The sequence below is a fragment of the Molothrus aeneus genome, chromosome 20 (genome assembly GCF_037042795.1).
Source record: "Molothrus aeneus isolate 106 chromosome 20, BPBGC_Maene_1.0, whole genome shotgun sequence".
Lineage (NCBI taxonomy): Eukaryota > Metazoa > Chordata > Aves > Passeriformes > Icteridae > Molothrus > Molothrus aeneus.
In genome coordinates this window covers 1047614-1072187 of record NC_089665.1, presented here as the reverse complement: position 1 = coordinate 1072187, position 24574 = coordinate 1047614, and the positions used below count along the sequence as shown (strand labels likewise).

The following is a 24574-nucleotide window of genomic DNA, read 5'->3' as shown; positions in this document are numbered from 1 at the left end:
TCCAGGTGTGGAAAACGGGGATGTCCAGGTGTGGAGAAGAGGAATGTCTCTGCCCACAAGAGGAGAAGGGTTTGGGGCTGGTCTGGGATCCAAGAACACACCCGGAGGTGACACTGAGTGGGGATCCCCCTTTCACCAAGCTGCTCCTGGAAGTCTCTGCTGCATCTGCTCCCTTAGGAGATCCCCAAATCTCAATGGGAACCACTGGGGCCCCTCTTGGCTTCATTCCTCCCAGAATTAAAGGCCCTTCATGGGGTGGATGGTGCATTAAATATAGATGGGGGTTGGAAGAAATATTTGAATTGCTGGAATTGAACTAAGAAAGGAAGTTCTTTTAGGGTGCTATTCATCTCATCCCAAGGTGGCACCTAAATTAAACTCAAGGAGTTCTACCCAAAAAGCATCTCCTTCAGTGCACTAATTAGAAGTGAGTGACCCCAGGGACACCCCCCAGGACAGCTGACAGCTGTCCCTTAGTGCCACAATCCAGGCCATGTAATTCCTGCTATTGAGGCCTGTAGGGATCCTGGTGTTGGAGAGCTGGGAGCTCTGAGGGTCATTCCTGGCAGCCTGGAGAGCTGCCTGGAGAGACAACCTGTCCTCTCCTGCCAGAAATGCTCCTGTCAGAGCTGTCAGACCAGAGCTGTCCCCTTCCACTGGGACCTGGAGCAAAACTTTGTCCCATTGTTGATGGTTCAGCTGATCTTTATTCCCTGCTGGATTTGTGTGTGTTCCCAACATCTAAAAAAGGGTCTGTTTTGCTTCTAGGTTCTGCCTGGCACCAGCAATGCCAAAACATCCCACGAGAAAAGCTGTTCCTGCTGCACTTTTGGAAACTGGAGCTTCCAAAATGAGATGCTGAGCATTAGGAACCCGGGTTTTTTCTGGGATGGTTCAGCCAAGCTCCTAAAACTCTGCAGCAGTGACAGCTGGCTCCTGTCCCCAGGGATCAGCAGGTCAGTGGGCACCAACAGCTCCAGGCAAGGAAGAGACATCTCTTCCTCTGCACTCTTCTCCAGGAGGAACACGAAAATTGTTGCTTGGCCTGATTCAGAGAGTGCTGCTGCTGCTTCCCTCCTGCAGGGTCTTTTTAATTCAGCTGTGCTCCTCCAGCTTCTCTGCCCTGTTGGACAGAGGTGAGGGTGAGAATGGAGCTGCTGCACCCCATTCATCAGCCAGGCCAAGGACTGGGCTGTATTTTCATCCTCTGCTCTTTGTCTCTGCCTGGTGCCCTTTCAGAGCTGTTTGACCCCACAGGATGTCACAATTCCCCCCAAAATGGTCTAAAGTGGGATTGCTGGGTGGGACATGCAGCGGCTCCACCAGGGCACAAACTCTGAGCTTCCCTGTTCCATTTCCCTGGGCTCTTCTGCTCTTGAGATGATTTCATGGAATCACAGATCAGTTTGGGTTGGAAGGGAACTTAAAAACCATCCCATTCCATGGGCAGGGACACCTTCCACTGTCCCAGGCTGCTCCAAGCCCCAGTGTCCAGCCTGGCCTTGGGCACTGCCCCTGGCTGAACAACCAGGACCTCTTTGGTTGTACTAAGCAGCAACACTTCAGAGCAGTGTGGGTTCCTCTGGCCAAGGAAATGTAAATGCTTCTGAGGTGGCTTAAAATGGGGAATGTCCTTGCCAGTGTCAGCCCTGTCCAAGTGCAAGATTTACTGCAGAGCCCAGTTCTGATCCCAACTCCTGAAGGAGCCAGGAGCCCCAGACCAGACCAGCCCCAAACCCTTCTGATCCCCTGAGGCTCTGCTGAAGGAAGGAAATGTTTCCCTTTCTCTGGGTGCCTCCAAGCACTGCTCAGCCCTTGGCTTTGCAGAGCTCCTCCCGTGCTCAGAGGAGCTGTCCTGGCTGAGGCAGGTCCTGGCAACTCAGAGCAAAAGGTGCCCAGGGCAGCAGGGCACGGACCTCTGCTCACTGCTGCTGTTACAGTGCAGGACAGGACTCGTCCCAGCTGCTCCCTGGGAGCCTTCTTGGGATCTCAACAGAAAAGTGGAGAAGCCAACACAGCTTGGTAGGGCCTGCCAGTGCCAAGAAAGTCATTCCATGGCAGGGTGAGGGAAATCAAGGTGTTTCTGTAGGGAAATTCAGCCTGGCTTAGACACTGACCTCAGCACCTGCATCCGAGCACAGAGAGGGGAAACCCCCAGTGCTTCATCCCTGTGCCTGGAAAAGGATCAGCTTTGCTGAGGGACAGAAGAAGTCTGAGGGCAGCTCTTGAGCTCTCTGGGTGTCCAAAATAACTCCCTGCCACCCCCAGGCACCCCTGTCCTGGATCAGAGGAGTTTTAGAGACACAGGAAAATTGAGCAGGACCCCAGGGACTCTCTCTCACCTTCAAACTCCGTCTGGCAGTTGCCAGAGTTCTCGTTCAAGCTCTCCTCCTCGTTGATGATGATGTTCTCGATGTCCTTCATGGTGAGGTGGTCGCGGAAGGCGTGGTACAGGATGTGCTTCAGCTCCTCCAGCGTTATCCTCTGCATGTCAAACTGTGGGAGACAGCCCAGTTAACCCAGGGATGGGGCTCCCAGGAGAGCAGGCCTAGAGCAAGGCCACAATCCCCAGCTTGTGTTTCATCAGCCTCATTTCAGCAGCTCAGGGTGGGTTTGTGCTCTTTGGGGCTGGTTTCACTCCAACAGTTGATGCTGTAAAAGGGTCTTGGCACTGGTGGAGCAGCAGAGAAACCCAGAAACCCCAGGGATGGCCTTCCAGGCTGGAGAGGCAGCAATCCAGTCCATCCCAACAAAGAGAAAACCCTCAGGGATTCCCCTGGTATCTCTCACTCCTGCCATGAGCCACAACTCTGTTTGTGCCCCCTTTTTTGTGTTCCTAACCCCCCAGTTATGCCTGGAGGGAGGAACAAGCAGAGGACATTTCCCCCAGAGATGACTTCTGTTGTGGATCCAGTAGAAAGTGCTGTTCTTACACCAGCCAAGTGTTAAACCCCCAATTCCTGCTGAGTGTGAACATTTTACCCCAGCAGGACATTGGCCATGTGCAGTTTGTGGTCTTAATGAATCCCTGCTCATGGTGCAGCAGAGAGGAGACACCCAGGCTGCTGTGCAGTGCCAGGGGAGCAGAGAACTCTCTCTGGGTGTAGGAAAGAAGGATGGAAATGTTCCAAGCCATGGTGAGTCTTCCTGAGTGCTGCAGAAACTCCTCAAAGTGAGGCCTTGCAGCCCCAGCAGGGCTCGTGCATAGGAACCAGGGCTCTCCAGGGCTCCTCCACCCCATTGAGCCACCTCAGAGTACCCAGAAAGGCCAAACCTGTTGGGAAGGATGAAAGTTTGACAAGAAAGTCTCACAGATATGTGTGCATGGCAGAAAGATTTTTAAATGTAGAGTCTGATGAAGGAATAGAGATGGAAGCAAGTTTTGATATAGAAGAAAAGAATTGCTGAGCCAGTCTCACTGGATAACCACGGAGGCAAAGGGTGTGTGAGTTAGAAGGGGTTTTTATGGCTTAGAGCAAAGGATAAACCCACCCCAAACAAGAAGATGTTTTTACCAAGCAGGAAGAGAGCACAGGCAAACAAGGCAGCAAATGTGGCAAGTAGAAAAAAGGTCTCAGAATTTTCCACTGCAAGAAAACTGAAAAACAACTTCTGGCTTAAACTGTAATGTACTGACTGTGAGTGATTGGAGAACAGTGACATGAATATGGTAATTACAGCAGTTATGATAGGCTGTAGATAATAGTTAAGGTATAGATTGGTTCTATTGTATGAAGATGCTCAGCAAAGAAAAGTCTATAATGCAATGTAACCAAAACCAAAGGGTCTCCAGGCCTGCCTGCAGCTGGAGCTGACAGCTGTGGGCACAGCTCTGTCACCCACGACCCTGGAGTGGTGTAACACCTTGGATGGAATAAACTGCATTTTGGATACAATAAATTGCAATTTGTATATAATAAGCTGCATTTTGAAGAGCTGCCTGGAGTCCTGCATCCCTCATTCAGGCTCTTACACAAACTCCTCTGGCTCAATGCCCCAGTGGAGGGAGGGCAATGCCAGCTCCCAGCTCCCTCTGCCCTGGGAGAGTGGGGATGCAGCAGGGAATTCCCATTCCTTCCCCAGCCTGGGGAGAACAGGACAGAGCAGGCAGGACAGGACCCAGGGAATGGCTCCCAGTGCCAGAGGGCAGGGATGGATGGGATGTTGGGAATTGGGAATTGTTCCCTGGGAGGGTGGGCAGGCCCTGGCACAGGGTGCCCAGAGCAGCTGGGGCTGCCCCTGGATCCCTGGCAGTGCCCAAGGCCAGGCTGGACAGGGCTGGGAGCAGCCTGGGACAGTGGGAGGTGTCCCTGCCATGGCTGGGGTGGCACTGGATGGGCTGTGAGGTCCCTCCCACCCCAAGCCTTTCTGTGATCCTGATTCCCTGAAGGCAGAAAAGCCAAACCCACAAACTACAGCAAAGCCCAGATTTGAGTTGGCCTCGAGAATCGTCCCTGAGGCAGAACTGGAAGAGAATTCCAGCAGAGGTTGAGCATCAGCCCCAAGGATGTGGAATGGGGTCACCACAGGCTGAGGGGCTGCTCCTGCAGGCAGGGAGCGACAATGGGGATGGAATGATGGGGTTGCCATTGCTGGGGCTGTTTCAGGTTGGAGTTTCCCAGGATGGAGACCCCAAGGAACGCAGGAGGGGATGTTGGGTGGGAATCCTTGGATTCACCCCCATGCAATCAGCACTGCAGGAAGCCACCCAGGAGGGCTGGGAACCCTGGGCAGCTTCACTGCCCCCTGCAAACCTCCAGCAACACCCCCAGCACTGCTGCAAGGCAACCAGAGGAATGATCCCAAATTTCCACACCTTCAGTTGCCAGGAGAAACGCTTTTTGTCATGGAACAGGATGTGAAGAGCACAGCTGCTCCCTTTTCAACATTAAAGACAGCAGAGCAGGGCTGGTGAGATTTGTTCATGCACAACAAAGCAGGATGGAAATTGGTGATTAAATCCCAGGGGGATTTGCAGCCCAGCTTTGAACTGGGCACCAAGGAGCCACTGGTGACAATGGGGTGCTCACTATTTTTAGCTGAATCCCTGAGGAAGGAGACAGCAGAAAAACCAAACCCATCAGCCCTGCTGCTCACAGAAATGCTTTTCATCTGGACAGAGCCAGAACTTTGTCTCTGGTCCCTGCTGTCCACTCCCCTGCACATTTCCTGCAGCAGGGTTGGGATGGTGCAGGAAATGAGTGAAGGGAGTTGGGGACATTGGTGTTTCTGTGGGTGCTGGATAAAACCAGAAGGATGTGTGCAAATCTGCCTGCACACCCAGGGATAGATGGGAATATTGCAGGGCCCAGATTAAGCAAAGTGCACTCATTGTCCTTCATTAACCCCTTGGAGGATGAATGATTTTGCACCTGTGCAATGAGCAGGGGTCAGGGAAGAAAACCTCAGGATGAGCAGCTCAGGAGTGATGAGAATCCCAGGATGGGTTGGGTTAGAAGGACCTTAAATCCCATCCAGTGCCACCCCTGCCATGGCAGGGACACCTCCCACTGTCCCAGGCTGCTCCCAATGTCCAGCCTGGCCTTGGGCACTGCCAGGGATCCAGGGGCAGCCCCAGCTGCTCTGGGCACCCCGTGCCAGGGCCTGCCCACCCTCACAGGAAACAGTTCCTAATTCCCAATATCCCATCCAGCCCTGCCCTCTGGCAGTGGGAGCCATTCCCTGGGTCCTGTCCCTGCAGTTCCTGGTGCAGGGTCCCTCTCTGCCTTCCCTGTGCCCCCTCCAGAGCCTGGCAGGTGCTGGGATGTCTCCAACACCCCCCTGTTCCCCAGGCTGCACAGCCCCAGCTCCCTCAGCCTCTCAGTCTCTGCTGCTCTCCCTCTCTCCCAGCACTGCCACTGAAAATTCTCTGCAGAGTCCTCTGTCCTCCTGCCTCTGCCCCAGCCTGGAGCACAAACACAACTGTGGGGATCAGCTCATCCTCAAACTGTGCCAGCAGTAATGACTTGAGGGGTTTGGGGTCTTCCTGTTCCCGTTAAAATCTGTCTGGAGGGAAGGAATTGTTCTCTTGACAAATGCTCAGCTGCTGCTGCATCTCAAATGTTATGCTAATAGAGAGAGAAATTATCTTTTTAACTTGTTTTGTTGTCATTTGTATGCTTTAGGAGGTGGAACAACCTCAGATGGGATTCAGAATCACCCTCAGTGGCTCACAGGAGCTGGGCTTGATCTTTGGGGGTCCCAGCTCAGAACACTCTGTCAATCTATGCAGTGATTTTTGGTCTCTGCCCCTTGCAGGACAGCCACCCTCCCTGAGCCCTGTGTCACCCTGGCAGAGTGTCCAGGGTGGCTCCAGCTCGGGGCAGGCAGGGACAGGCTCTGCTTGGACTCCCAAGTCATTCCAATTATCCCTGCTCTCCAACCCAGCAATTTCCCTGATTCACTTTTCAATTACTCTGGGTTTTATTGTGGTATTGACAGGAACCAGGGAGCAACTCTTAACTTTTATTGACTCCGTGGGGAGGAAAATGGGGACTGTGGCAAACTGGAAACTTTCTATAGGATTTATAATTAGGGGAAATCAATGGAGCTGCTTGTGAGCCTCAGAATAATTCACTGTGAGCAGCAAAACAAACTGAGCTGAGGCAGCTCCAGGTGCTGCTGTGAGTGGGAGCTGTGGAGAGCACCAGGACCTGGGCACTCAGCTCCTGAGGGACCCTGAGGCTGGAGGATGCTGTCCCATGAGATATCTGGGAGGGAAACTGCACCTGGTCCAATCTAGCCTCTAGCTTCCTTCTTGACTTAAAATTCCTGCAGGAAATGAATCCCTACCTCAGTTCCTTGAGTCTCCCCAGTTGAAATTTCCCAAATTTGTGTCTGCCTTGCCTGCAGAGCCCCATTCCCAGGAATGGCCCAATAGAAGGGCTTGTTCCTTGAAGGGGTTAAATGCTGGAGCAGCACTCCTGATCATTTCATAGCAGCTCAGCTTTAAAACAAAAGAGTGGGAGGCTCCTCTCTGCAGGGCCAGGGTGGCCTTGCTGCCCTGCAGGTGGGTGAGGCAGGGGGACCCTGCAGGGATGGGAGCAGGGCCACTCTGGGGACCTGCAGGGTCTTTTAAAGCCACTTTGCTCAACAAGAGGTGGGACTGGCTGCTCTGGCAGGGAGGTTTAGCTGGGAGAGCACTTAGACCCAGGTTTTCCAAATAAACCACCTGGAAGGGTCAGCTGGGGCTGGTGAGGGCTCCGGGTGGAGCAGGATTTTGCCTCATGTTCTGAAAATTAATTCTGCAACCCAAAAAGCTTCAAAGAATCAGAGAATCATTTAGGCTGGATGTTGGATTAAGCTTTTTTCTGACCCAGAGATGGGGCAGCTGAGAGGTGTTTTAAAAACTTTTATTCCATTTTCAGTCTCATGTGAAGGGTGAGACAATACAGATGTTATAATACCCACCATCACAATCGGAAGCCAATTATTTCCTAATTACAATACACTGTGTTTCTTGGCTATCAGCTTTTGCCACACCATGGTGTAAATGCCTTAAAGCCAATCATCTAAAATCACCCCTTGTGGGTCCCACAAAGCTGGTGGAGCTGCCATCCCCCATAACCGTCCACATTCCCGAGGCTGCCGGGAGCGGGAAGGGCACGGCAACATTTCCATGGAGAAATTCCCATGGAATTGGGAATTCCCTCCGCCCCTCCCGGCAGCAGCACTGGGACACGCAGTGACAAATGCCCGTGGTGACTGTGAAATACAAAGCTGTGGTTCGTGTCAAGTACACACAGGCAATGTGGGTATTTGTCATTGTGATATGTGGGGAAACCGACCATGGGACAGTTATAAAGACGAATTCTAATAATTACTGAGGAAAATAAAACATGGAAGAAGGCTTTTGAACCTACCCTTTATTTGCAACTAACCTTTATAAGTCTTAAGTTGATTTAGGAGCATTTGAATTAAAGCTTTACGGACATTGCTTTTTGACAGGAACTTTCTGCTTGTAAGCCTTAAAGAGTTTTGCAATAAAAACTTTTTGAAGTATAATTTTAGAATATTGCCTGTACTAAGGATCTTTTGAAACTATAGCTTTAGCATATATAAAAAGGAAACATGCAGCTTGAGAAAGGAAGATTGACATCAACTCAAAGACTGATAGGGAAGGTGGACATCACTGTTATGAGATTTATAGTCCTTGCAATTAAAAGGTGGACCCACATCTGGAAACTGGACTTCACCAGAGGAAATACTCCTTCCTTCTTTCAGAAACTGAACCACCACCACCTGGGATGCTCCTTTTGGGATACATCCTGAGAAAAACTAAGTCACAATAGTGTATAGAATTGTGATGTAAAAACTGGGAATAGAAACTGCTGAGAAAGCTGATGAGTACCCCTATAAATACCTGTAAGCCCCAACTATGGGTGTGCAGTTGGAGGGAAAACTTCCCCCACTGTACCCAGCGCTGTATTGCTCATACTTTACCATATTAATTAATAAATTGATTGCTGCTGGAATATTGGCCTAGTCAAGCTTCTTTGTCCCTTGTGACAAATGGCCCTTGTGTGTGACAAATGTCCTTTGTGACAAACGCCCAGCGGGGCTCAGGGCACACCTGAGCCATTGCAGCCGGGTTTGAGTGCACAGCACCCTGACCCCAAACACCCAGCCCGAGTCTGCACTGTGAGATGAGGAGGAATTCCAGCCTCAGCCGGCCCTGGGAACCTCCAGTGTGTCCCACAGCCCTCATGGGGTCACCAGGGACCATCCCTGGGGAACGTGGAATCCTCTGGTGTCTGTGGGTCCCAACCTGCTCCAGGCTGGGCTCCAAATACCCCAAACACTCCAAACAACCTCCCAGGGATGGGGGATTTTGTGGCTGTCCTGTGCAGGGCCAGGAGCTGAACTCGATGCTTCTTGGGGTCCCCTCCCTCTGGATATTCCACGGTGCCCAGTGTGGATCTGGAGCATCCCTTAGAGCTGCTGCTCTGTGACTCCTGGGACAGGGGCTGGAGTGGTCCCCTCGTGCCTGCCAGGAGCCCCCAGGAACACCTTTGGCTCTGGAGGTGGGAAATGCTGCTGGGCTGGGCTGGGCTGCAAGGAAAAGCTTTTGCATCCAAAAACAAACCCGGAGCCGTAATTCCCTCCTGGAGTTAGAATTCCCTCTGCTGGCCTCATCTCCTGCTGAGGCTGGTCCCAGGCTTTCCTAGGCCCAGACTAATTTTGGGGCAGGATTTGAGCAGGGCAGTGGCTCTCTGGCCGTGCCTCCCCTTCCCAGCTGGGATCTGATGGTTCCTAACTGGGCTGAGAGGAATCGGCCCCCTGAGAGGCACCACCTCCCCTCACACACAGCAGAAGTATTAATGCTGGCCACATTCAATTAACTTGAAATAGTTTAGTAAACCACAGAGAAGTGGTGGTTGGGTGGTTTTTTAATTAGAGAATGCTCTGAGGCTGCAGCACAAATTAACAGGCCCCAACAATTTCTGCGGTGTGGGTTCAGGGCTGCCAGGGCTGATCCCAATCCAAGGGAATCCCTAACGAGGGCTGCACCTTCCTGACCCATGGCAGGCCTGGGGGAGCCTCGGGGGGAGCAAACTCCTCACAGCTAATGAGGGCTGAAGCTGGGAATTCCCATCTGGCCCCGACCATCTTCTGCCTGTCCCCCAGATTGGAGCTCTCATGGGCTCCTGTCCTGGGGTAAATCCAGCAGTGAGCTGAGGTAAAACTGCCCTGATGGTGCTGTCTGTTCTGACATGGAAATGGCAGGTGGCAGCCTCAAAAACAGCAAAATAATTCACACAATAAATAATTCACACAGGAAAAAAAAAAAAAAGGATTTTTCAGTGTAGGACATAACAGTTGTTAAATATTTAAGCAAAAATTCAGAGAATTCACAGCATGACTGGGTTGGAAGAGACCTTCAACATCATCTCCAACCCATGCCCTAAACACTGAACTCACCCCTGGCACCCAGTGCCACATCCAGGCTTTGTCAAACACACCCAGGGATGGGCACTCCACCACCTCCCTGGGCAGCCATTCCAGAACTTTATCACTCTTTCTGTGAGAAACTTCTTCTTAATACCCAACCTGTATTTCCCTTGGCACAGCTTGAGGCTGTGTGCTCTGGTTGTGTCAGTGCTGCTGGAGAAAGAGCCCAGCCCCAGCTGAGCACAGGCACCTTTCAGGAGCTGTGCAGAGCGATGAGGGCAGCCCTGAGTCTCCTTTTCTCCAGGCTGAGCACCCCCAGCTCCCTCAGGGTTCCTCTCAGGGTTTGTGTTCCCAGCCCCTCTCCAGCCTCGTTGCCCCCTCTGCATGTGCTCGAGTCCTACCTGGTGCTATCCTGTGATATCCCATAATATGAAATCCTGTGTCCCTCTGCAGGAACAGGATTCCACCCTGAGCTGTTCCCCTCAGTGTGAGCACAACAAGGGAGTTTGGGGCAGATCACTCTGAGGCTGTGCCAAAACTCCAAATATTCCAAGGAGGGGAAAATCCTTCTGTGTTTGCCCCACAGAGCCTCCCCCAACAGGGGAGAGCAGGGGCTCTGCACCCCAGGGGGACCCTCAGGCTGCTGTCTTGTATCATGAAAATTAACCCACAAACACCAGAGGTTTGTGTCCAAAGAGGAGACAGAGGAGTCCTTTGACTTTATTCCAATAAAGGGAGAGGCCATGGGGCATCCCCTGGGGTCTCTCAGATTTTTGGAGGATGCAGCCTCCTTTTTATCCCAATTTCCCAGCCACATTTCCCTTCTCTCTTTGCCCGTTGGCTGAGGTACCTGAGAGGTTCAGACTTCCCAGATACACCTGATACCAGAGATTGCCCTCTAATGTACAACCCTCCCTTCTGATTGTTAATTCTTATGGAATTTAGGGGTTTTTCTTCCCCATTGTTTCTTTCATCTTTCAATGTCTAATTTCATTTATCAGCAAACATAAAGTTTGTTTGTAAAGGCAAATATCTCTTTTCATTCATCAATCAGTGGAATCCTTCCCATTGTTTCTTTTATCTCCCAGTGCTGGTTTTATCTACCAGCAGACCCACAGATGGTTTGGAAAGACAAATCCACTGTTCCTCTCACTGGGAATTCTGGAATTCCTGATCCAGGCAGCAGCAGGATGTGAAGGCATCTCTGCTGTGTGCCAGGTGAGGCCGGTGCCACACCAGGTGCCCAGGACAGCTGGACAGACAGAGCCTGGGACAGCAGTGACACAGCCTGGGACAGCAGTGACACAGACACTGCCCATGACAGCAGTGACACAGCCTGGGACAGCAGGGACACAGACAGAGCCTGGGACAGCAGGGACACACCTGACAGCACAGGGACTGTGGAGCCAGGGGAAGGCCAGGCCCTGCAGAAATCCCCTCCCCTGGCAGTTTCACTGAGCACTGACCCTTGGGCCTTCCCATTCCCCTGCCTGCAGAGGGGATCTTTAATCTGCTCCTGGGTGGGATGAGGCAGCAGAAGCCCCAGTGAGGAGAATGAATGGGCCCTGCTGCTGCTATCTCCTGGAAGCCCTCAGCCAAAGGAAACCAATTTTTCTTTAACAGCTACAAATGTTCTGAGAATGCTGGGAGAAGTGGATTAGAAGGTGAGACCTCTTCCTGGGGCTGCACAAAGGACCAAATCATTAATAAAGGCTTTACAAACCAGCCCCAGAGCTGCTGTAGGGGACTTGAGGCATCCTTGGCACTGCTGATGGCGGTTAACGAAAAATAATAACAATGAGGCAGTAAGGAGAGCTTCTAATCCTGCTGTGCAGCACCAGCCAGAGCCAAGACAGAATCCAGAATGGGTTGGGCTGGGAGGGACCTCAAAGTTCATCCCTGCCATGGCAGGGACACCTCCCACTGTCCCAGGCTGCTCCAAGCCCTGTCCAGCCTGGCCTTGGGCACTGCCAGGGATCCAGGGGCAGCCCCAGCTGCTTTGGGCACCCTGTGCCAGGGCCTGCCCACCCTCTAAAGCAGAAGGGAAAAGAGAAAAAAATCCCAAAGTTTTTATTCTCTATTTCCATCAGCAGGTGCTGTTCAGCCAGTTCCCAGGAAGGATTCCAGCCCCTGAAGTTTCCCCAAAGGCAAACATGGTAAATAACAAATTCTCCCCCTCCTCCTACTTTTCTTAGCTTTTATATCTGAGCTGACATGGTCTGGAATACCCCAGGACCTCAGGACTGGCACCTTCTCATTTGCAGGACATGAAATATTGAAAAGACAAATTTTTTTCACAGTGAGAAATTCACCTAAAGCAGGAGAAATTCATCTGTGCTGGGAAAAGTCATGATTTGTCAAACTGGCACTTTGTAAGGAGAAGGAAGAAATAACAAATTTGAAATGCCATTGCTGACATGGCTAATGGGGCCCAGGAGCTGGCAGAGAGGAGGTGGAAGTGCCACCAGCAGCGTGTCCCAGAGGGGCCTGCCCAGTGCCCCAGCCCAGCAGGCACAGCCAAGGCACACAAACACCACCTGGGGTTATTTTCCATCTTCCTCCCAAGTTGTAGGAACCAGGGTGTTGCAGTGTGGTTTTATTTTGCAGATTATTGTTTCATTTGTTGTTTGGTAGTTTTTTGGGCTTTTTCCCCCTTGCTTTTAGAGTGACACAGACTTGTCTTTGTTATTCAATTGAGCCAGGTGTCGGTTTATCTCTTTGCTACTTAGCTACTTTTCTGCCAAGTTTCAAACCCCTTCCTCCCACATCCAGCTGTTAACCCCTCCTGTCCCAAGCAGATTTCCTCCCTTGTATCCCTTGCCCTTGTGTTCCACCCCGTTCTCCTGATTAGCTGAACATTGTGTCCTCCCTTGAGACCTGCCCCCCTGTATAAGCTGTTGCTTGCCCCCAGCTCATTGCCTGGGACCCCGAGACACGGGGAGTGTAACATCAAATAAAGGAACCCAGTGCCACCCCAGGCCCATGCTGCTGTGGCCTTTTTGTTCTGTGCTGTGCCTCCACTGGCAGCTGGGATCCTGTGGAGCCCCAAAAGAGGGGGATTGTCACCCCCCCACTGTCACCATCTAGCCAGGACGTGCGACAGCTGGCGCCCAACGTGGGGCACCGCCTGTGACTCTAAGAGGCGCTGAGCAGTAAATTTAACAGGCTCCTGGACTCTCTCCCGCCCTTCCCGGTGTTCAGAGGCTTACCCAGAGGCAGAAAGAGAAAGCTCGCCAGAAGACCCTGAGCAGACAGCACCAGGGTGTCTCTGAAGCCCATCCCATCACCCCCACAGCCCCACATGTGCTGAGAGCTGGCAGGGCAGCTCCCCTGGTGCTGCCATGGATCTCTCCTCACACGTCAGGACCCTGAGGGAAGTCACTGAATCTCAAATTCACGCAGTGCAAAACCCCCCTGCTGCAGCTCAGTTCAGCAATTCCAGGGCACAGGATGTGAAAAATTGGTGCTGGTGCACCAAGGCTCAGAGGACGGGAAGGAAGGACAGAAATGATTTGAATATTTTGAATTTGTTTCTCTCTGTCGCCTTGTGCTGGGATGTGGATTTGTCTTTCCTTATATTTGCATGTTGTAATTATTTTTATGCCACCTTTTGCTCTGCACATAGCAACCATTGTTTGAAACCAAGATTAATTCAGCTGAAAACCACGACATCAAAACTGAATCCTGGAGTATGTGCTCAGTTACTCCAGTGCAGGGAGTCCATGATTTTTTTCTTTGCCATGCTACAAACAAGGTGATCACTTCTGAAGTCCCCTCCAGCAATTCACTTGGCATTTGTGAGCTCCTGGCAGTGACCAATAACAGAGAGAGAGAGCAGAAAATACAGAGCAGCTGTCAGTGCTGAAAAATAAACTTCGGCAAAGTGATTTTAATGCCTGACTCAGTCTGCACCAAGGAGGGAGCCCTGGCACCTCCACTCTGGAATAAATGAGCAGCTTTTCCTGCAGGAAGGCTCAGGGAAAGCAGAGGCAGAGCTGGGCCCCAGCCCAGGGGATCCCACAGCAGAGTGCAGGTGAAATGTGGGAAGAGCTCACCTGGGGAACTCTTGGGGACAGCAGGGATGGTGCAGATTGGGAACACATTCAGGAGCTCCACGTGCTTGTTTGGAGCCCACTGGGAGTGCAGTGGGACCCTCCCAGCAGCAGCTCTCCATCCCATCATCTGCACCAGGAACAGGGCACAGGGGGACTCCAGGGGTTCCTCAGAACAGAGCACACAGCAGATGGGGCGGATGCAGGGAATTTTCCTTCCCTGCCTTGTCTGAACTGCCCCATCATCAGATTTTGCTGTGCTGTTATCACAATAAATAAATAAATTCCTTTGGATTATCTATCTTTTATCTTTTATTAAAGGGTTTGGATGATCTTTTATCTTGGGATGTCCTTTATGGCAGATCTGACTATGAGTCTCTGGGGAGCTGAATGTAGAATCACAGAATATCCTGACTGGAAGGGGCCCCCAGGGCCAGTCCAGCTCCTGACACCCCAACAATCCCACCCTGGGCATCCCTGGAGCTCCTGGAGCTCTGGCAGCCTCGGGGCTGTGCCCATTCCCTGGGCAGCCTGGGCAGTGTCAGCACCCTCTGGGGAAAGAACCTTTCCTGAAATCCAACCTGAGCCTGCCCTGGCACAGCTGGGGACTGTCCCCAAGGCAGGAGAGCCCTGCCCCATCCCAGCCCTGAGCTCCCACCTTGGAGCAGCCACACCACAGGAGAGAGCTCTGACCCAGGCCTATGACATCAGGCTGCTAATTGCACTTCAGTTCTGCATGAATTAGAGAAATATTTAGCTCAGTGACACTTAAGGGCTCTTGTCCCACTAAAATAAACTGAATAAATTGTCACATGGCAGCTCAGCTCCCCCACCCTGTGCCTTGGAGAGCCCAGGGACAGTGCCTGGGGCCAAATCAAAGCTGGGCTTCCAAACAGAGCCCAGAGCTGGGGATGGAGCAGCTCTGCTGGGGGAGAGGTGGCAGAGATGGGAATGTTCACCTGGAGAGGAGAAGCCCCAGGGTGATCTCAGTGTGACCTTGCAGGGCCTGAAGGTGCTGACAGGAAAGATGGAGAGAGACCTGGGACAAGGGATGGAGGGACAGGACACAGGGAATGGCTCCCACTGCCAGAGGGCAGGGCTGGATGGGATATTGGGAATTAGGAATTGTTCCCTGCAGGGTGGGCAGGCCCTGGCACAGGGTGCCCAGAGCAGCTGGGGCTGCCCCTGCATCCCTGGCAGTGCCCAAGGCCAGGCTGGACAGGGCTGGGAGCACCTGGGACAGTGGGAGGTGTCCCTGCCATGGCAGGGGTGGCACTGGATGGGCTTTGAGGTCCTTCCAACCCAACCCATCCTGGCACTCTGTGATGTTGGACATGGAAAATGAGCTTTATGCCACACTGAAATCTCCCTCCCTCACTGATTCCTCCTGACACCAGAACATTCCCCTGGCAATAATTCCCTATTTCTCTTTATCCACTGAGTCCAAGACCTCATCTGGAGCTTTGCTGAAGCCTCCTCTGCTCTGCAGGCACCAATCTAATTTTCTCACCGAATTATGAAATGTGTTAATAAAATCCTGCTCATTCCAACCCTGGAGTCCTCAGCTTCTGCCCCAGCCCTGGAGAAGGACATGAACCTTCCACAGCTTGAGCAGGGATATTTCTCTAATAGGAAATGTCACTGATCCATGAAAACTCTGAGCCCTGAGTTCATTAAAACCTCATTAAATGGAGGCCTAATGGTGAGAGGGAAGGACCTGGCAGCCTGACCTGAGCTGACTGCAGACCCTGGCAGGGACCAGGAGAAATGGCACTTAGAGATGTGACCAATTCCATCCCTGGAAGAAGAACCTGTTGTGAGGGACACCAGCACCACCTTTGAGGTGGCCTTTTGCCTGGAAAGGATCTCAATTTCATCAGTCCTTGAGTCCAGTTTTGGATTCATCAGTCCCTGGGTGCAGTTCTTTTGCAAATGTTACTTCATGTTTGTTATTTGCCCAAGAGCCTTGGCTCAATGGCAGCATTTTCATCTCATTCCATCTGCTGGAGAAATTCCTTCTTTTGCAAAACAAAAATTCACAGATTTTGCAGAAGAAAAAGCTGAGGACAGAGGCTGGATCAATCCTGTGACACTCAGTGGAAGGAGGACCAGGCTACAAAGCCAGGCTGTCCTTTGCCTTCCCTTCAGCCCTGACCCAGGAACATCTCCAGAGCTCCATTTGCAGAGGACAAAGTGTCTGCTCAAGTCCAGATGGGATTGTGATCCCTGGGAATTTGGGATCTTAACACATCCATCTTGCTGGGTGAGGGAGGGTTGAGTTTGCCAAGGATTTATCTTGAACTTTGCTCATTTGTCTGAACCAATGCAAACCCTGCTGCATTCCTGCCCTGCACAGGGACCCTGTGGGTTTGGGGTCAGGCCTTGGGTGATCCTGTGGGTTTGGGGTCAGGTTTTGTGGATCCCCCCAGCTCTCAGGGTGACCCTGTAAGTTTGGGATCAGGCCTTGTGGATCCCCAAGGGTGATCCTGTGGGTTTGGGGTCAGGTTTTGTGGATCCCCCCAGCTCTCAGGGTGACCCTGTAAGTTTGGGATCAGGCCTTGTGGATCCCCAAGGGTGACCCTGTGGGTTTGGGGTCAGGTTTTGTGGATCCCCCCAGCTCTCAGGGTGACCCTGTAGGTTTGGGGTCAGGCCTTGGGTGATCCTGTGGGTTTGGGGTCAGGTTTTGTGGATCCCCCCAACTCTCAGGGTGACCCTGTAGGTTTGCAATCAGGCCTTGTGGATCCCCTGTGGGTTTGGGGTCAGGTTTTGTGGATCCCCAAGGGTGATCCTTGGGTTTGGGGTCAGGTTTTGTGGATCCCCAAGGGTGATCCTGTGGGTTTGGGGTCAGGTTTTGTGGATCCCCCCAGCTCTCAGGGGTGACACCCCCTCAGTGCCTGCCTGCACAAGAACCCTTTGGAAAGGTCCTGCTCCTTTCCTTGCCTGGGCTCAGGCTCCAGCAGCAGCTCCAAAAAGTCCTTTTCCCTTTTCCTTGGTGACACATGTCAAGTTTTCTGTTTTCCCTGCTCACAACAAGCTGCCTTTCCCTGCAGGGAATCTGAGCTCCCTGCCCAGTTGTTCCAGCTCATCAGCTCCTGTCATCCCTGACACTTTTCCTGGCACTCTTCATCCTGGTCTGAAATCCCTCAGGAGAGAGAAATCCACATCTGCTGAGGGTTTGAGTGGCTCCTTTTCTGCACCTTTTCTACCCCTTTTCAGCCACACTGAGGGGAAGTTGTGCTTTGCTGCCCTAAGAATCCTTTCACAAATGCTGATTTCACCAAGGAGTGGGTGAAGGAAAGCAAAAAGAAAGGAACAATCTAAAATGCACCAAGAGCTGCTGCTCTTTGGTAGCTCAGAATCGCTCAATCCCAGAATGGTTTGGGTTGGAAGGGGCTCTAAAATCATCTCCTGCCTGGGCAGGGACACCTTCAAGAGACCAGGCTGCTCCAAGCCTGCTGTTTCATCATCTCTGTGCTCCCTCTGTGACCTGCCCATTTACTGTGCAGCAATTTTGCTGTCAGTGCTGGAGCCAGGCTGAAATATCTGCTCTCTACCTGAGTGTGTCAAGTGCACCTGGATTTTATCAGAGAGATAAGGTGAGCAGACTCTGTCATATCTGCCTGGGGCTTAGGCATCAAAACAGGCCCATTTTTCACTGATTTTGTTTTTTTCCTAGTAAAGGGAAATGTGGGTTCTTCAGGATTTGGTTTTGGGGGGTTTTTTGTTTATTTGTTTATTTTTGAATTCTGTTTGTGTTTTTTCTCTTTTGGCAATGTGGTCGATTGAATAAAATTGACATTTAGGCAACAAAAGTTCACAACAGACTCTACCACCTTCTGTATTAAAGCCTTTCTTTCCCTCTGCATGCTCTGCTTGGAGAAGTTTGATGTTGTTGTTGATTCTCCAAGGGAAAAGCTGGGAAGAGCTGCAGGGAAGGGAGTCCCTGAGCCCCCAGAACTGCTCTGGGTGTGTGTGTGCACATCCACATCCATCAGAACTGAGGTAATCAATAGGAAGGCATGGAAAAATATAATTTGAAGCAGTTTGCAGCATTCATGCATAATTTTCAAATTATTTGGGAACAGAGAAGTTATCAGAGTTGACAAGGCAATGTTATATGCAGTGAGAAGGAATGAAACTTAGTCTTCAATTTATATATTCTGTCAATTAATAAAGAAATGGATATAAATGAGGTGCTCAGGAGCTGGGAGAACAAAGGGGAATCTGCTTCTCTCAGAGCTTAAAAAGCCAAAGCAACATGTACTGGAGAAGATGGGAAAAGACACCCTGGGAACAGGTGTTAGTGTTAGCTGCTCTTTGGAGGTGCTAATGAAAACTCCCTGAGATGAACGGGATCACAGGGAATCCTGAGGATTCGATAAATTTCCGGGATTTGGCTGTGTGAATTTGACATGCCTCCATCAAGGAGATGTTATCACTCCTCGAGTCAGCCCTGCAAACAGCTCCTGTAAATTTTCCTGAGCTAATTGCTCTTTAATAGTTTGTTGTGTGAGCACTTGCTAATTACAAGTCAGGCAGCTTTGTGAAAACACATCTGAAATACTCCTACAGGTGAGTAATGGGTTTGGGGAAGAAAGGGATTTTTGACGGAGTGTGGTTTCTGAGTTCTGGCTGATACAAAGTCCTGCTTCAAACACCAGCACTGAGGCAAAGGCTTCTTGTCATTAGACATAAATAATTCATCAGGTGAGGAGATCCAGGTAGCTCTGGCCTTTCTCTGGGTGCTGCATTTTAAATTAAAAATAACCCAACTCTTTATGCTGTTGTTTGTTTCTTAATTCTTGCAGGTTTCCCTCAGACTCTGCCATTTGGGCCCAGTACAGGACACAGAGGTTGATCCCAGCCTGGAGCATTCCTAAAGAGATGGGGAACGAGAGGAGCTGCAGAATGGGGCTGGGGGGGACCCAGGGATGTGTGACACTGCTGAGACCCCTCAGACCCTGGGGACAGCCCTGGGCTCCTCAGGGCAGTGCAGACCCCGAGGGGCTGGAGGTGTCCAGGGAAGGGTCTGGAGCCCCAGGAGCAGCTGAGGGAGCTGGGCAGGGGCTCAGCCTGGAGCAAAGGAGGCTCAGGGGGGCCCTTGTGGCTCTGCACAGCTCCTGCCAGGAGGGGACAGCCGGGGGGGTCGGGCTGTGCTCCAGGGAACAGGGACAGGAGCAGAGGGAACGGCCTCAGGCTGGGCCAGGGCAGGTTTAGATGAGAAAATAGGAAAAATTTCTTCACTGCAAGAGTTATCCAACAGTGGTGGAATCCCCATCCCTGGCAGTGTCTAAGAAGTGTGGATGTGGCACCTAGGACATGTGATAAAAACAGGAGCAGGCTCCTGGTACTAAAGTGATTTCAGCATTTGTTATAATAAAAGAAAGGCCCAAAGCAAGGGGGCACGGGCCAGGCAGGAGCGTTCCCACCGAGGATGGAGCAACTGCTGGGGCTGCTCAGCAGCGATGGCCCCGATGATAGCCCCAATGGTCCAGGTGGAGCAGCAGGGATTCACTGGGCCAGACACCCCTTTTTATCCTGTTTTTAGTCCCTCTGGATTGGTTTCTGTTTGGATCCTTCATTTGTATGAAGGTTTAAGGTGCTCGATTGGCCCATTACAGCTCTCTCCAGGCTGGCTAGTGGTGCACTTTACTGAGGTGAGTTATGGTACCTTGAGTACTGGATTTCTTATAACGACCCTTTGAACCCCTTTTTCAATATAACAACCAAACTAACAGTACATGCTTACCAATCTATCAGCTATTTTACAACTGTCACAGACATGTTTTATGAAAAATCCTTTCCTTAGGATTTTTCCTCCTGAGAAGCTGAGAGGCCTCAGGAACAAAATGTAACCAATGGTTATCTGCTGCTGTGGAATGCAACAGGTGCATCTGGGATTGGGCTCATGGGGTTGTTTCTAATTAATGGCCAATCACAGTCAGCTGGATTGGACACTCTGAGACACAAGCCTTTGTTATCATTCCATTCCTTTTCTATTCTTAGCCAGCCTTCTGATGAAATCCTTTTTTCTATTCTTTTAGTATAGTTTTAATATAATAGATATCATAAAATAATAAATTGAGCCTTCTGAAACATGGAGTCAGATCCTCATCTCTTCCCTCAACCTGGGACCCCTGCGAACACCACCACATACAACAGTTTCTAACCTATTTTTAACAACATGATTTAGTGGTGAGCATGGTGGTGGTGCTGGGGTGATAACTGGGCTGTTGCAGCCATCACCACCCTGGGATTGCCTGGGGGAACCTTCAAGGCCTTTGCAAACAAATCTCCACAGTGCCCCAACAGCACCTGTGGCTCTGACATTCAGATGTGGGGAGGCCAGACAGTCATGAACTGGCTTTATTAAGTCACAGCACGAATTCTCACTGACAAGCTTGGCAAAAAGTAAAATGAAATAAAATGAGTGCTAAAAATCCCAACTCTATCTGCATTTTTTCTGCAACGGCTCCGGCTGGGCCAGGGGAGCCTCAGGGTGGACATCAGGAGGAATTTCCCCATGGAAATGGTGCTCAGGCATTGGAAGGGGCTGTCCAGGGAGGTTTGGAGTGCTCATCCCTGCAGCTGCCCAGGGAAGGGCTGGAGGTGGCACTCAGAGCTCTGGGCTGGGGACAAGGTGGGGATGGGGCACAGGGTGGGTTCAGTGCTCTTGGAGGGATTTTCCAGCCCCAGTGATCCTGGGATTCTGTGCGGTCCATGTGCAGCAGAGCCAGGGCTGGTGCTGAGGTTCCTTAGGAGACACAGCAGCAACCCCCGTCCCTCCCACCCTTATATTGCATTTCTCCATCTAACTTCAGCCTTTCCTGAGACTTCCAGATCAGTGGAATGGGATAAATTCCTGGGAAGATGCAGACTCTGCTAACTACAGAACCAAAGGAAAGGCAGAAAGAATCCCCAGACATCATTAGTCCTGATTGTAATTTATGCAATTAAAATAAAAAGTGATGGCTTAAATTGGAATTTTCTGTTGCCTCTGGGAGGATCAATTGGAGTTTTTATCCCACATTTAGATGCTAATGGTGCAATCCATCACTCCAGGGCCATTCTGGGGCAATGCTGAGGTTTAGAGGTCGATGAGAAGCAAATTCCTGATGAATTATTGAACGCTGGAAGAGGAAACATTGAATATTGGAAGAGGAAATATTGAATGCTGGAAGAAGAAATATTGAGTGTTGGAAGAAGAAATATTGGTTATTGGAAGAGGAAATATCGAATGCTGGAAGAATAAGGAGATACAGTGCTGGCTTTCAGAGAACATCAGAGCTCATTTTCTCCACTGGTGGTGGAGCAACTGTGGGGTCTGGACTGCTGAGGTTCAAGATCAGGGTCTATCACAACTGCTATTTGCTTATATCATGGAAAGGAAAAAGAGCATAATGTTCACTTTTAGTATCCCCTAAACTCCATCTCTTTCTTTGGGAAGAAGTTTTCCTCCTGGTGGATGTAATAACCCATGGATGGACACGTGCATGGGCAGGTTCAGAGCAGATGTCAGGAGGACAATCCCACCTCCAGTGCAGAAGGGAGGAAGAAAGACCTCAAGTGAATAATTTGCCAAGTTATTTTGGGAAGTTCTGTGAACTTCCAGCACATCCAACTTGTGCTGTCAGGAAATTTCACACCTTGCAGGAGAAATCCTCTCCTTGGGCTTGCTCTGAAACTGTCTCCTGTTTCACTTGTACCTCCCCAGCTCCAGTCATCACCTTCCCAAATTCTGACATAGGAAAGATAACCCAGTTATCTTTTTCTCCACCTAAGTTTCTTCTTTTTACCCACTAAAGTTTCTTCTTTTTAGCCACCAAAGTTTCCTCTTGAGGAAGAACCTCCTGGAATTGATAAAGGTTTCCTCCTCATTAACTTCTCCCATCCCATCATCTCCCTTCCACGGCACAGTGGAGCAGATCCCAGTGACATCCAAGAACTGAACACACACCACAAGCTGGTTTTTCCCTATTCCCTTCTCAACCTTCCCCAGTTTTCCACTTGCTGAGGGCTGAGCTGACATTCCTATGGAGCTGCTAAAAAGAACTTCAGGGTCTCATTCCCGAGTGGCGCCAGCCCTCTCTGAGCTCAGAGATGCACAGTGTGGAAAAGGTTTGGTGTCACTCTGTGTTCATTTTGCCATGGAAGGAGGGCACCAGGGATGAGCACCAGCAGCATCTTCTACAGAGCATCCCAGGTGTTTTCCACATCCTTCTGCCTGTGCCTGTCTCCCAAAAGTGAGGGGATGTCCTGGATTGTCAAGCAAATTGTATCTATTTGCCATCTGTAGGGCAGTTGTCTTCTGTTCGTTGGGCAAATTTTCCTTTTCTCTTCCACACCCACTCCTCCCTCAGGGGAGACACCTGCTGATAACAGCTATTGAATGTCACTGCATGGCTGATAAGAACTACATCATCCCCCTGGGAGATGTGAGCCCAGAGGGAGGAGCCAAGCATTCCTACCCGGATATAATCTGGAGATTCTGGAACACCAGCACGGCTTCTGCACTGGATTTCCCAGAGGAGCAGCAGCTGCCTCTCCTTCCACTGGATCTTCAGAGGAAGAGACAGCACCTTTCTACAGGATCCCTGCTCCAGGGGGGCTGCAGCCACAATTCCAATGGCACTGCTGCCAACACCCTGACCCACAGGGTGTCAGGCTGGGTTCTGACTCTGGCAGTGTTGTTCTAGTGTACTGCATTGTTTATTTTATCTTTTTATTTTCTTCCCTATTACAGAACTGCTATTTCCTGCTATCATTTTTTTTTGCCTGACAGCCCCTTAAATTTATAGCAATTCAGAGGGAGGGGGTTTACATTCTCCATTTCAGGGGAGGCTCCTGCCTTCCTTAGCAAACACCTGTCTTTCCAAACTGGGACAGGGGACACAGACACTGGCCACCATCCACATGGAGAAATCAGCCACCTTCACCCTGGAGACAGCTGTCCACTAGCTCACAGCTCCCACAGAAGAGCAAATCTGGAGGAAAAGGAGCAAAATCCCCATTCTGATGCAGTTGTCCAGCAGCTGGGTGAAACTGGAGCCTGACTGGAAACGGCCCTGCTGGTGTCCTGCTCCCTTTCTCAATGCAGTGGTTCCCTTCCCTCAGTGCTCACTCCTGTGGTATTCACATACTCTTTGAACAGAGACATAATTCTCGCTCCCAGGATTTTTCCTGGGGAAGGCAGTGAGAAAGCTCAGAGAGAGAAGAAAAAACAATTCCTATCTCTACCTGCTACTCCTGTTGTTTGGTACATGTGGAATGTGTTATGGAGATTGTTTACCCAAAGGGATTTGTTAATTGGACTCTGGTGATGTTTGTTTGGACTGATTGACCAATTAGGTCGAAGCTGTGTCATGACTGTCTGAAAGGGTCACTGTTTTTTCTTTAGTATAGAGTTTAGTGTAGTTTAGTACAGTATGTAGTGTAATATAGTTTAGCTTAATAAAGCAATTGTTCAGCCTTCTGAATCATGGAGTCATTGCATGTTATTCCCACATCAGGGGCTCCCTGCATGGATATGCTCCTACAGCTGGGATTTTAATTCTCCAGGGGTTTTAAGCTGGAAATGCATCAGTGTCCTCCATCCTCTCCTGTCTAACCCCCGGTAGGTATTTGTTAATGCTCAACACAGGGATTGACCTCTTTGGGAAAAGCTTCTGTAGCAGTGTATCCAAGGGATCTGTCCAGCAGCCAGAGGGGAACAGCTGCACCACAAGGAAGCAATTTTAACTATGACCCAGGAGCCAGGATTCCCACCTTCTCTGTGCACCATGCCTAGGGATGTGTCCATAAAATCCCACTGTGAAGAGAAAGCTCTGCCCCGTGACTGCCTCTGGCTTTGGGAGGAGATGGGATGGCTCCAGCCTTGGTTCCTGACCAGACTGATCCCTCAGCCTGCCTCAGCTGATCCCTGCTGCTCCTGATGCCAAATCTGCTTTTGGGTCTCAACCTGCCTGCTGGGATATTGAGGAGAAACTCCAGACACTCCATGCTGGCCCTGGAGAAGGAAAGGCTGCTTCTCAAGGAGCCCTTCTCAGTTTGAAGCTGTTTCACACTGTGGGGCACGGGCTGGAACAAGGGGAGTTTTAAGGCCCCTTCCTGCCCAAACCATTCAAGGATTCCATGATTTCATGGCTCTGGGATTCCATGATTCCATGATTTCATAACACTGTGATTCCACAATTCAATGATTCTATGATGTAATGATTCCCCAATTCTGTGATTTCATGATTCCATAATTCTATCACTCCATTATTCCATGATTCTATGGTTCCATGATTTCATGATTCCATGAGTCTGTTCTATGTTATGTATATGTTCCAATGTTCTATGATTCTATGATTCCATGACTGTGATTTCATGATTACATGAATTCATGATTCCATGATTTAATGAGCTACATTTTACATTTCTCTTTAATTCAAGGACTGTTGGGCCCCATGGGTTTTTACATTTTGGAGAATTGTGACATTTTCCTGCAATTTAAGGGCTGGTGGGAATTACACTGGCCACAACCAGGAAAACCTGACATCACCTGAATTTTTGTCTCCACTTGAGTTTTTTGTCTCCTTACCCATGGAAATTTGGCTCATTTGAATGGATAACACAGCTCATTGATGTGA

The 24574-nt window shown here is 50.5% G+C and overlaps 1 protein-coding gene across 2 annotated transcripts in view; it reads right to left on the bottom strand.

Moving 5' to 3' along the window:
• CALN1 (calneuron 1) overlaps nt 1-24574 on the bottom strand; it is a 144013-nt gene that overhangs the window by 12000 nt on the left and 107439 nt on the right. For both annotated transcript variants that reach the window (XM_066563277.1, XM_066563278.1), the window contains exon 5: nt 2343-2496. In XM_066563277.1, coding sequence (XP_066419374.1) covers nt 2343-2496 — 154 coding nt within the window. The remainder of the gene's footprint in view (nt 1-2342; nt 2497-24574) is intronic.